The sequence below is a fragment of the Vicugna pacos genome, chromosome 29 (assembly GCF_048564905.1).
Source record: "Vicugna pacos chromosome 29, VicPac4, whole genome shotgun sequence".
In the NCBI taxonomy this organism is placed as follows: Eukaryota; Metazoa; Chordata; class Mammalia; order Artiodactyla; family Camelidae; genus Vicugna; species Vicugna pacos.
Genome location: NC_133015.1, coordinates 10,282,718 through 10,295,649, shown reverse-complemented (window position 1 = coordinate 10,295,649; position 12,932 = coordinate 10,282,718). Strand labels below are relative to the sequence as shown.

At 37.7% G+C, this 12,932-nt stretch overlaps 1 protein-coding gene across 1 annotated transcript in view; it reads left to right on the top strand.

Annotated features, from left to right (window-relative positions):
- The window catches only part of ZFHX4 (zinc finger homeobox 4), a 173,211-nt gene that overhangs the window by 143,972 nt on the left and 16,307 nt on the right, over positions 1 to 12,932 (top strand). Inside the window, exon 6 of the mRNA XM_072951784.1 lies at positions 7,409 to 7,525. Coding sequence (XP_072807885.1) covers positions 7,409 to 7,525 — 117 coding nt within the window. The remainder of the gene's footprint in view (positions 1 to 7,408; positions 7,526 to 12,932) is intronic.

The window sequence follows — 12,932 nt, the reverse complement described above, 5'->3', positions numbered from 1 at the left end:
ATATAGAGTCAGGACTTTTCTCTTAAAAAACTTCTTCAGAGTGAAGTTTTCCTTCACCTATTCATGTTTCATGAAAACTTTTTTATTTAAAGTACTTATTTCTTTTGTATTTTATTTATTTTTTTATTTTATGTGTTATTTTTCCCTAGAAAACTAGAGTACACACTTAAGAGAAAGTAGCAAAAAGACTCAGTTCCCCTTCCTCATTTCAGGCCAATCAAAAGGTTTCATTAAGGACTAGATTGGAAGTAACAGGGCAAAAATCAAGACTATGGCAAAAATATCAAACAAAAAAGAGAACAGTCTCTCTCAATGCATTTCTTTATTGTTTTGTAAACAAAGACACCAGGATTTACATCTTCACTTCAACCTCTCTGAGAGCTTTATATTTTGATACTCGCATGCCTTCTGGATATTTTCATGGAGATGTTCTATGGGGAACTCAAACATAACAGATTCCAAATTGAACTTCTCTTTTTGGCAAAGCCATCTTCTCCTCTTTCCTTTATCTTAATTGATGACCTGATACCATAGACCTAGTTACCCCAAGTAGAAAAACTAGGAATCGTCAATTTTACTCAAAATTGCCTAAGACTTTTGGGCAGAAGGTATGAGTAAGGCAGATGAGTTCTCTCATGATTAGACAACATTTCTATACAAATAAGTACGTGAATTTCAGATTGCAACCAATGAGATGAAGGAAGTAAAAGAGGTAACATGCAGAGCAGCAGGCCCCAAAGTGTGGTCCCCTTGCAGGCAGCATCCGCAAAATCTGGGAACTTGTAGGAATGCAGATGCTCAAGCCCCATCCCTGACTTGCTGAATCAGAAATACGGAGGCACCCAGTAGTTTCACAGGCCCTCCAAGTGATGTGAGTGATTCCCATGGAAGTCTGAGGACCCCACCTGAGTGACAGGTGATGGGCTACTTTAGAAGCAGAGGTCAGGGAAGTTCTCTGAGGAAATGACAGATGAGCTGAGTCCTAAAGAAGGACAAGGAGCCAATTAGGGGATGTGCATTACAGACACAGTTGGGAAAAAGCTGGTCCTCTTCCGTAAAGAGAAAGAAGGCTAACATGGGGACAGATTAGTGAGTGGGGAGGAGAGTGACATGAGGTGAAGCCATAAAGGTAGGCTGAGGCCTGATCATTTCAACCACAGTAACGAGTTTTTATGTTTTTTTTTTTTTATGTTTAGAGTCATGATTTTTTTTTTTGGCATTTCCTGGTTAATTTCTACATTGTGAATTTCACCTCAGTAGAGGCATGATTTTAATGCATGTACAGTTCTTGACCACTACAAATATTCTGGCATAAGCATTATTTGTGAATTTTCTTAGTTATTCATTTGAGAGAAAAATTAGAATTGCTGTGCCGAGGGGATATGCTGTTTTTAAATGCTTTTAATACATATTTTGTTCTCCAGAAAAGTCATGCTAATTTCCAGTCATTCCCACCAGAAATATGTGAGCAGATCCATTCTTCAATCTTAAAATCACAGGAGTATTATCTTTATAAATTGTTGTTGCCAACCTGAAAGTCCAAAATTGGTATCTTGGTTTTTTTTTTCCCCATTTGAAAAATATGAAAAGGAATGTATATATGTATATGTATGACTGAAACATTATGCTGAACACCAGAAATTGACACAATATTGTAAACTGACTATACTTCAATAAAAAAATAAATTTCAAATGTTGTATTATCTTAAGTGAGATAGGAAACTATGGCAAGGACTCAAACAGGAGAATGGCTCGATTTTATTAAGGTGTGCAGAATAAATTGTAGGAGAACATAACAAGTCTTTCCCAATTATGAGAACTTTTTCGAAAAACAGGTAAGGGATTAAGAGTACTGACAATGGAAAAGTAAAGAAATGGATGGATTTAGTGAATACCAGATATTTTGGAGTTGGAATTAATGGGACTTGCTGTAAGATTATAGGCAGATGAGAAGGAAAGAAAGAAGTCAGTGATGACTCTTGCTTTTGGTGAACGGTGGTACCATTACCTGAGATAGTGGAGACTGGGGAGAACCCGTGAAGTGTGTTGAAGGTGGATCAGGAGCCCTGATTTGGGCATATGAAGTTGGATATGCCTTCCAGCCGTCCAAATGGAGACATAAAATTTAGAGCAGTGGATCTAGATGAAATCATCTAGGGAGATCATTGTTTTTCCTCAAATCAAGCATTCTTTGTAGGTAAGAGAATAGGGCTTAGGACCGATGCTGGAGACTCTCCAATATTTAGATTTGTCATGGAGGAGGCCCCAGAGAAGGGGAATACAAGGGAACTTTCAGAGGGGTAGGATGAAAATCACAATAGTCTGATGGAATGAAATTCAAGAAAGGGACATTTTTCAAGGAGAATGGAGTAGTAACATCTGTAGAACATCGTTTAGTACAATGCAGACAGAAAAGTTACCACGGGATTTCACAGCAAGCAAGTCATTGGTGGCTTTGAGAAGAGCCATTGATGTGAAGCCAGGCTGGAGAGGGTTGAATAATGAATATGATTTAGTAGAGAGAGAGAATGTTAAAAAAAGAAAAATACCCAAACCAGACCAAAACCAAACCAAACAAATACTCCTTTTAAGTTTTATTGAAAGGGAATAGAGGAGTGAGATAGTCTGGACTCCTCCTTTTCTTCCCCCAGTTTTGCTTTCTAAATGGAGCTCAGTGTTCCAACCAGCAAGTATCACCTGACTTCTGTTATTCCAGGCACTGATCCAGGTGCTTCTGGGACAGTGACAAATCAGAAAATCACCGTTTTTAGTAAATGTGTACCTTTTAGGGGAAGTAGGCAATACATGGATAATTTCCACATACTAGGGTAAGTTGTTTGACATCTATGCACAAGAAAAGGGGGAAACAAAAACTTACGCAGAAACATTAATCCTAGTTCAACATTGGGGGAAGACTTTTTGGAGAAAGAAGAAATTAAGAGTAATAATACAGCTAACATTTTTTAATATTTATTTTGTGTTAAGTTCTGTGCTGAGTGATTTTTATACATTATCTTATAACAAATCTAGAGGTGGGTAGTATTAACTCCATTTTTACATCTGATGAAAATGGTATTTCCCAAGCTAGGGAGAAAAGAAAGATGGGAGTTACACAGTGGAGAAAAGCCATTCTAGATAAGACAAAGAAAAATAATAGTATGTCTTCTAGGGAGGAAGAAGACATTAATGACAGTTGTGTGTGTCTAGAACACTGGTTCACAAAATGTGGTCCTTGGACCAAGAGTATTAGCATCACCTAGGGGCTGAGAGATGTAGATTCTCAGGCCTCATTCTAAACCTACCGAGTCAGAAGTTCTAGGGGTGGAGCCCAGCAGATTGTGTTCCAGGTGATTCCGATGCCCTAAAATTTGAGAAGATCATTCTCAAGAGTTAAGTGCTACGTAGGAAGTGAAGAAAGATGAGACTGGAGTGGTGGACAAGGACCAGCTCCTCATGCCATGTATAAGACTGAGATTTTTCTTTCTAAGTGACGGCAGTCACTGAAAGATTTTAAGTTGAGGAGTCAGATTTAGGTTGATCACATGAAGGATAGATTTGGAGGGACTGGGCACTGGACAAGGAGGAAATGAAGAGGCCCAGCAAGGAATTCTTGTAAGCCAGGTGTCCAGAATAGATGCTCAATATGAAAAACTAAAGATGTTGAAGTTATTATCCTCTACTTCCTCTTTAGATGGGCTTAAAAAGTAGGCAGTGTTTTCCTTAGATGACTCAGAGGGTTCCCAAACCCAACTGTATAATAAAGCAATGGTGGCCAAGCAAAACTGGCTGGTATTTAGATCAGACAGGTATCACTGAAGATTTGCTTACAAATTATATATTACAATTTTAAAGTATAAATTGGTAGTGATTTTCCAATCATTTTTTGTTATTCAAATGAAAATACTCTAAGCTAGTCATTCAAAAACTTTTCTTTTAAATGCAGTTTATGTGGATGTGTAGAGTAACTTGTAAGATCAGCGTTTCAGGCACAATAAAAATGGGAAGTTAATTGCACTATACTTTTACAATGTAAGACTGTGTAGTATTATTTTTGTCTCCTTCCTATTATTTGGAAACCTTTTAAAATAAAAACATTTTATCACTTACCTGAAAATTGGGAAGTTCTAACGGACCCTAATGCACATTTTAAGCTTAAGTACATTCGTATCATAAAGTTTAACATATGAATAAATACGATTTTTTTTATATTCCATGAGGCAAAAGAACAATTGAAATATAAACAGTGTGAATACAACAGTATTCTGAAATGCTAGAATACTTTTCTTATTGTTACAGGTAATGTGTTACTGAAGAAATTTATTGATGAAAGTGAAAACTGCTTTAGGATCTTTATTTTGGAGTTTTATGTAATTTCCCTCAGTTCTAAGGCATCTCTTTAATACAATTAGTGTCATATATTATTTTTCCCTTTTTTCCAAAAAAAGTCCTTCCTTTTTACGTAAAATGTAAGCATCTTACATTTCATGGCGTTTTACAGTTGAGGAAGTGTGGTACTTGAAAATCAGAACCTCCCCCCTCTTTCCCTTACCCCAACCTCCAGGTCTTTCTAGAGAAAGTGGTTTCTCCACATTAATGCTCTTGACTCTAAAGTCTATTTATAAAAGGAATGTCAAATTTATTTCCAAAACTCCCTTTAAGAATGAAAGTGACCTTTTCTTCTGACTCGCATGAAACTTTATGGTGTCTATCAGTTACCCTTTGATTATTTTTTGCGTGATTAAAAATTTGCAAAGTTCTGTGGCTCCAAGGAGCCTACCTGTAATAAACAGCTTTCGCCTTCAAAACCACAAAACAGGTCTGAATTGCTTGAGCATTAGAGCTAATTGCCTGCCTACTTCAAAGGAAGGACCAGAGAGGGGTGGGGGGGGCCACAGAAGCAGAGGCAGCGCCGGGCAATCCACCTCGGGAGGTTATGAGCTGTGGCTTGGAGGAGCCGCGCAAAGTTATGGCCTCAGAACTGCTGTTTGCGATTAAGTTGATGGGGAGAGTCTATCCCACAGTCTTTCCCTGCTGCTGACACAGGGTCTTTGTTCACATTCAGATTTCTCAAACTGTTGCCAGGGTCAGGCTGAGGTCAGACACCAGTGATGTATAGGAGGGCATGTCTGGGAATTTCTCTCACACTTAAAACACAGACCAGAAAAAAAATGAAGAGGATCCTGCAAAAAACTGATGAGACCCAGATTATACTGTAGTTTTTCTTTTAGGACCTTCATAATTTTCATCTGCTTCTCCTGACACACGATGTTTTATTAATGTGAGTGGTGATGGCCCTTACAATTTTATGTCCCCTCAAGATAAGGACACTCAGTAGCACTCTTGACACTTTCTTTTCCAGCCCTGGGGGGAAAGGTCCAGAAAATTGACTCCAAAGAAGTCGTGCATCCCTTCCCCAGGATGAGTTGAGAAGCCATTGCCATGGGCTGCCCTAGGTCACAGGCCTGACACTGGATGTCACGTCACGTCACGTGGGTGGACTTGGCAGGGACCCAGCCCCATCCAGCCATGATCTTAGCCTCCCAGCCTCCCAAACTGAGCCAGGCCACTGTCCCCACCCAGCCGGCCCCGTGCTGGGAGGAGGGAGCCTGTGTTTGATCAGTGATAATCACCGCCGGACTGAAAGCCGGCCGCAACCATGAGACATGTTGATCCGCTATTCCTCAAGTACAATCTCCCTGTGTGTTTGCCTGAAGGGGCAGCTTCCTCCCAAACCCTCAGATGACCGACCCCTCCCCAAGGACCTCCCCTCTGCTTTTGTGCAGTGGCAAAGTGCAAACATGGAATAAATGGATTTGTATGGTCCCTTTGAGGACTTACAGTTGAAACCAACTCTGATTTCGAATGTATTAAATGGCCTTGGTTTCCTTTTTTATGTTTTTTTTTTTGGAGTTTCCCCCACTGAACCCAGAACTGTCTGCTGTTTTCTGCTATCACAGTTGTAGAGCATGGCTGACAAGTGAGACACTAAATAGCCACATTTTTTTCTTTTTTTTTTTTTTGGCGCTCAGCTGCTACATGTGACTGGATATTTCATTCTGCTGTCAGAACGTTATTAAAAAAACATGGGGTGTGGAGAGGGCCACGATTTCCCCTTTCAATCACTATCGCATTTGCAATGAAAATTTTATGCAGTGTGTAATTTTCTGTTAATGCTTGACACTTAAAATGTCCGGAGCAGCGTTTTGTATGGTTATTGAAGGGTTAATTGTATCATGTTCTCTGCATAAAAGCTCTGCTTATCCAAAGCAAATAGAGGAGTGTATGCAAATGTGTGTCGATGACCTTTTGCCTTTCCAGGGTTAATTTATATGGTCATTAAAGATTTTATGAAATTGAGCAGCCTGGTGCTTCAAATCCCATTTTACCTTCTTCTCCTACTTTATGTCATTCCTACCTGAACAGGGGAATATGATTTTTATATTTTTGTGTGTGCTGCAATGGAAGCAGCATGCCGTGCTGGGGGGAGCTGAGTCTGGTTATCTGGCATTACTCAGATTGCTAAAAATTCATTAAAATGTGACATCAGCACAGTGAGAGACAAATGATCACAGGATGAAAGAGAACAGTGGGCCTTTCACGGATTAGTGGGACACAGACCCAGCACAGAGGCTAACTGCATAAACAGATTAATTCACCAGCAGCGGCATAGCTGAGATTTACAGAATAATTAAATAGGGTTGAGTTACTATGAGGATTTCCATGTAATCTAGCTGGTGTGAGACCCGTGAATGAGGTGTGGGGTGATGTGGTTGTCATAGAAGAAGTATACCTTCTTCTGTCCTACACCCTGTGGAGCTCCCCGTATAGAAAAAAAAAAAAATCCCAGTGTAACTCAAGTTTTGAGATCTTACTTTGACAAATTCCAAAAAATTCCTCTGGGGTCTAAGGACTAAAAGGTGGGAATAACACCTGTCTTATATTTAACCTGTCCTCATCACACTATTTTACTAAGAAATTTTTCCAAAACTTTGGTTTGCTCTGCCATTTATCCAAGCCCATGGAACAGTGTATTCATGTAGTTCAGAAGGTTCTACTATGGAAATTACAAAATCGCTTTCCATTCATTTTTAAATCTTTTCTGGCTTGAACTGTCTTTCTTTTAAACGATCGCTTTTATTTTAATTTAGTACAGACCCATTTTCTCAATGGATATAAAAGAAGTTGCTGGAGATAAAAATTGAAAAAAAAAAACAAAAACCAAAAACTGCATTGGTCTAGCCAGCAGGTTCTAATAGAGTCTTTTGAATAAATTCATGTTCTTTTTTTGAGAATGAAGGTCTACAGATGATTCACAAATAAGAAAGTTTTCAAATGGTCCCGTAGTTTCTTTCAGCTTGTGCATTTCTGGGGTTTTGCATCCTCCTGACTGGTCTGCCTTTCTTAACAGAAGAGCAAAGTGAAGAGGCAGAAGGAGCTATCAAACCTCCAGCAGTGGTCGAGGATGAGGAGAAGGACACAAGTGAGAGAGACAGTAGTGAAGGCAAAAACTCGAATAAAGATTCTGGTAAGATGTTAGATTCTCACCTTTTCTTCCCCACACCCCCATTTCCTGCAATCGGCTCTTCCTTCACACCCCGCCCCCCCCCCCCCAGCCAAAGCTGATTAAAAGCCTTTATTCATTTTAAACTGTCTGAACATTCCCACTACTACGCATTGCATGTGCATTTTGCATGTGATTTCTATCAGTAGCCTCCCATTGACCTATTTTTAATCATAACCATCTGACAGAATAGATGTGGATAAGTTGAAGAATATTGCAGGACGACCAGCGAGATTATTTTTTAATCAAATCAGTTTGTGTGCTTGTAATTTTTTAAGCGCCTTTCATTAATCTTAGCTATACTTGTGGGTCCTCTGATGGCATATTAATTTTTCATAAGCACGGGATTAGATATCACTTGAATTTTTTTCATTCAATCACCCCACCTCCCTCCCAAACTACGTAACCCTAAAAATAAATGTTATTTTTCCTTGCTTTTTTTTTTTTTTTTACCATTTCCACTCAGGAATTTGCCCTTTTTAAGGGCATCTATTTGAGGCATTTCAAACAAAATCCAGTGAAAAAGTTTGCAGATGATTCAGCCTAAGAAGAGGAAATATCATTGAGAAGGGATTAGGTGCGGGGTAATTTTGATCTTCCAGAATAGACAAATCCCAGTAATGAAAGCTACTGTCTTTGAAAACAAACCTTCGTGTCATGACATTTACTTGTGCACAAACAAACCCTAGGCCAGCATCTGGTGTGGATACCTAAGGCTTTTTCTGTTGTTTGATTTGGCAAATATATGACTTCATCCATGCTTTGTATGTATGAGATGGAAATCTATGGTCGCAATGAATATTACATTGGCTATTTTGGGGGCACGCTATACCTAGTTTTATTATGTTGGACTCACTGAAGCAGAAGAAGTGCTGAAACCGGTTCAAGCCTATTAGTTTCAGGTAGTCATCTATCTTTGCCTTGAATTCCAGTGACAGCCGCGTAGAAAAGAGCTTGCTTTCACTATGAAGACATTGGGTTGTGCAAAAAAAATATCATTTTCATGTGCAAGTTTGTTTAAACCTGAATTATCCCCTATTTGTTACTCAGTCTTTGAAGATCTGAGTTTTCCATTCCCTTCGAAAATTATTTGAAGGGCCTCCCTGCTCCCCACCCCAGACCGTTCAGTGCTGAATTTCTCTCTGGAATCCAGTGAGAAAAGAGCCATTTAAATTTGCATCTAGGATCTTGTGGCTAACATATGATTCTAATTTGATTTAAACAAAGAGGGGCTAAGGTTGGTATTGAGCCTAAAGCAATGTTTAAAAAAAAAAAAAAGATGCCAGAATTGTATATGAGGAAGTCGGCTCTTGAGGTTACTGACAAGGAATTTGAAGGACCTCAGGATTAAGGTCAAGGGTGGTGCCATCTACTCCTCATTTGAAAACAATTGGAAATAGCAAGGTAGTCAGGTCATTCACTCTCAAGGATGGACCTCATCAAGGCTGCTTGCCTACTTTGGGGAGGGGGAGGGCAGGATTCTGCCTGCCTTCAAGGGTGATTTTCTCACAGTTGTACCACAAGTCTCTTCCCGCCCCAATCCCATTCTTCAGAAGGATGTGTAAAACCCACAGATAGAGCATCAGGATTCGTGGAGTATTCCCGTAATACCTAGGAATGTGACATGATGCTTGGTTTTACGTAACTAAGACCTTGTAAAGGATGGGTTGTGGGAATCTCTTGAAAGGGGCTCCAGTCTCCCCAGTGAGGAAGGAGTCTTGCTTGGAACAAACCGCAGATGTGAGGGCCCTATCTCCACCAGCCCAGTTTACTGCTCTACATAAATAATGGGCTCAACCACTCCCTAATGGCCTGATGAGTTATTGTCCTTTCTTGGGCCTCTAATTGTACCATCTCGACAGGACTCAGGCATGTGAGAGGACACAGACCGTTGGATAATGGTAGTTTTTTAAAACACAGTTTTATCCCTGTAGAACTGCCTCCCCAACCACAGCTATAAGGATGAAAGTGGGCTTTAAGCACCAACTCAAAGCAATTACTGAGATGCAAATATTTAGCCTTGAAACCTCCCAGACATCAGGACAGTTCTTATTGACTGCCTACAGGAACTTTTAACAGAGTTGGTTTTTTTTTTTTTTTGTCCTAAATTGAATCTGATTTGGTGAAAAATTACGTGGATTTTTTTTTTTCTGTGTCGGTATTTCTCGTGATCAAATAACTACTTATGTATGTATTGTTTCTTTTTTTCCTGATGTCAGTTACAGATGTCAAAAAATACCAGCAAACTCACATATTAATCACTCTCTTAATGTGTTAGATGGGAAAACAGTGTGACCCCAGTTTAACACAGAATTTTTCAGACAGGAAGGAATTAGCACGTGTTAGGAAGACGGTGTTTGTGTAAGCTGTTGTACTGCCGCTGACATTAATCTCTAGGACTGGAGCTTTCAAAATGGGACTTGGCAATAGGCGAGTTATATTTGTTGAATATTCATTCATAATAGAAAAGCCTCCTAATGCCTCATTTATATTGTCATTTAAATCTAGTGCCACTTTAGATTAATTATAATCCAAATTATAGCTCTGTGCACTACAAGAATTAATATAGAGTTTATCCAGATTAATACATTTGCATTGAAAATGTAATATGTCTCTGCCATGGCTAAGGGGACCACTTTTTAATAAGGGAGTAAACATGAGGAAAGATGGAAATTAACCTTCATTATTGCAATTAAAATTATCCTTTCATTCTAGTCTCATTAGAAAGAATACTGTATTGGTAATTATAATTTAGACTTATTTGGAGTTGAAGAACATCTTCTGTTACATCCAAGTTTTATAGAATTCAAACCTTATCAAACACATTGATTCATAAATAATAACTCAGCATTTTGTTTTGTTGATTTTTTTTCCAACATTTGCTTTGAGTACCTGTGTGCTATTAGATTTTCCTCACTTGTTATGAGTGTAAGCCATTTTACAACCTTCTGTATTCTAGGGACTGAAAATTTATTAAGTAGGCAACATCTGAATTGAAATGAATTATGTCATTTTTATACCCATAATCTCATGCAAGGTAAATAATCCCATAACGGACAGATAATCATTGGCTCATCTATTTGGCAGTGCTTATTTGTAATTAGACTTCATTTGTTTAGTTAAAATGTATTAAAATGGCATTGTTTTTGGAGGATATTGTGATGTCCTTGGTAACCCAAAATGAATTATTAGCTCATTTCAAAATTTTGTCTAGGGTAACAAACACTGTTCATTTCAAGTAAATTTCAGACATAAACTATGAAATTGCAAAACTTAAAACCTTCCTGAAATTAATTGGCCTTTATTTAATATATTGCTAGGATATAATAATTCAGCAAAAGACCCCAGAGTTGATTTCCTATAATTAACCAGGGAGGCCATAATACCTGCGATGGTAACCCTTTGAGTAGGAAAGGCATGCGTGCGTAAAATGTAAGGTCCGCCATGTTTGCAAATACTACCAGTGACCTGTTTGACCTTCAAGAGTCTGCTTTTGTCATACGTTATTACATCTAAGCAGTCTCTGCTGCTGCTTCTTATCAGTGACATGCATTTCTGGGGTGCCTAGCTACAGTTCGTGGGTTTAGACTTTATTTATAACTTCTTTTCAATTTAAAATAAAATGGTCTTGAGGAAGCTTTGAACTAACATTAAGATCATGGTTTAATTAACCAAGTTAATTAGCCAAAAAATATTGGAGCTGGCACATATATTGGGTGTTATACCATAGCCAACAGTGACCGTAATGGCTATGAAATAGTGACCCTAAAACTTAACTCTTTTCTTCATGCAGCTTGAATGTCCTTAAATCCAAAAGCAGTTATGTTATTGATGAATATTAATAAGCATAAAGATAATGTGGATTAACTATATCAAATATGTACACGACTGTATAGTCTAGTCTTAGTTAAATGTCTCAAACCTTGAAGTCAATGTTTTTCTGATTCTTCATAGTACTAATATTTGAAGATACATGCTTATAAAAATCAGGCCATAACTATACATTTAATAGATTTAGAAGTTTCTGGAAGGCTTATTCTGTTTCTTATGTTCCAGAAGGACTGCAAGCAACAAGAGTTATGGAAATTCTCTTTTACCTTGTGTGTGACAGTCTTTGATAGCACAGGGAACTGGACCAACTTATTATTTGGTCATGTCTGATTCTACCATGTACACAAAAGAGTGATATGGAAATATTCTCTTAAGAAAGAATTCTTAAGAAAGAACATTATTGGAGAACTTTTTAAGAAAAATCTTCCAGTCTCAAAGGAAAAAAAACACCCATACTCTTTTGGTGATTTAAATGACAGTCATTTTAAGGTGATCTGATACCCTAAGCAGTAAATTTTATTTGCAAATACTAAGTATCATCTTATTTTCTTCAATGTTTATTTTCAACACTTCAAAATGATAGCACAAAGCATATTCTGCCTTGAGAATTTTCCCTTAAGAAGAAACACATTGTTTTGATTCCACAATTAATTATGAAATAAACATTCTTGTTTTTGACCTTTCTTTGGATATTGTTTAATCAGTGTAATGAAATTCTTTAGTCTATCTCCAGTTTAAGTTCACTCAAACACAACTACAATAAATTATTTTTTCAGATATTTAGAAAGAATCTAAATTTCTGTAAAGTATCTATATATATATAGGACAACTGTACCAATTCAAATAAAATCTAGTGTTTGTAAATCTAGAAATCAGGATCAGTGCAATTTGTTTGAAAATGTAGCACCAACTCTATACCTACCACAAGCCCCAAGGGAATAAAATTACTGTCATTATGTCAGTTAAATTTTATTTTAATTTTGATCTCCTCAGAGTCAGACTTACTTTTAAATTTCTTTCAGAATTTGAAATTCATAAAATTATTTACATGGTATAAAGCATGCATCTCCATCCAGGATAGGAAAAGAGTGCATTTTGGGGTTCGTTTTTACTTTGTTTCCATAACATCCTTAACCTTATTTTTAAATTAAAACTGGGTTATTTTGCAATAAGGTGTAATTTGTTCATTTATATGAACCGTATGTGGATTGAAAAAAAAATCAAGATAAATCTTCATGCACAGCATACAATCAGATTATGCCTAGACTCTATATTTACGCGGGGTCTGATAGCAATCAATGGTTTAGCTTCATTGCATTTCAAGATGTATTTGCACCCAGTTGTCCAGTGATAGTGTCCTCACCCTGGAAATAATTTAGTTGCAAATTGACTGGAAGATGGTGAAAATTGAAAGTTAAAATTAGAAATACTCATAATAAACAGCAGAAAAAAGGTCAGATGATGCTGCGCTATGATGAGATTGGAATGGCTGGTAAATGAGGTTTTGTGTTTGTCGTGAGATGTATGTGACATGCCTACC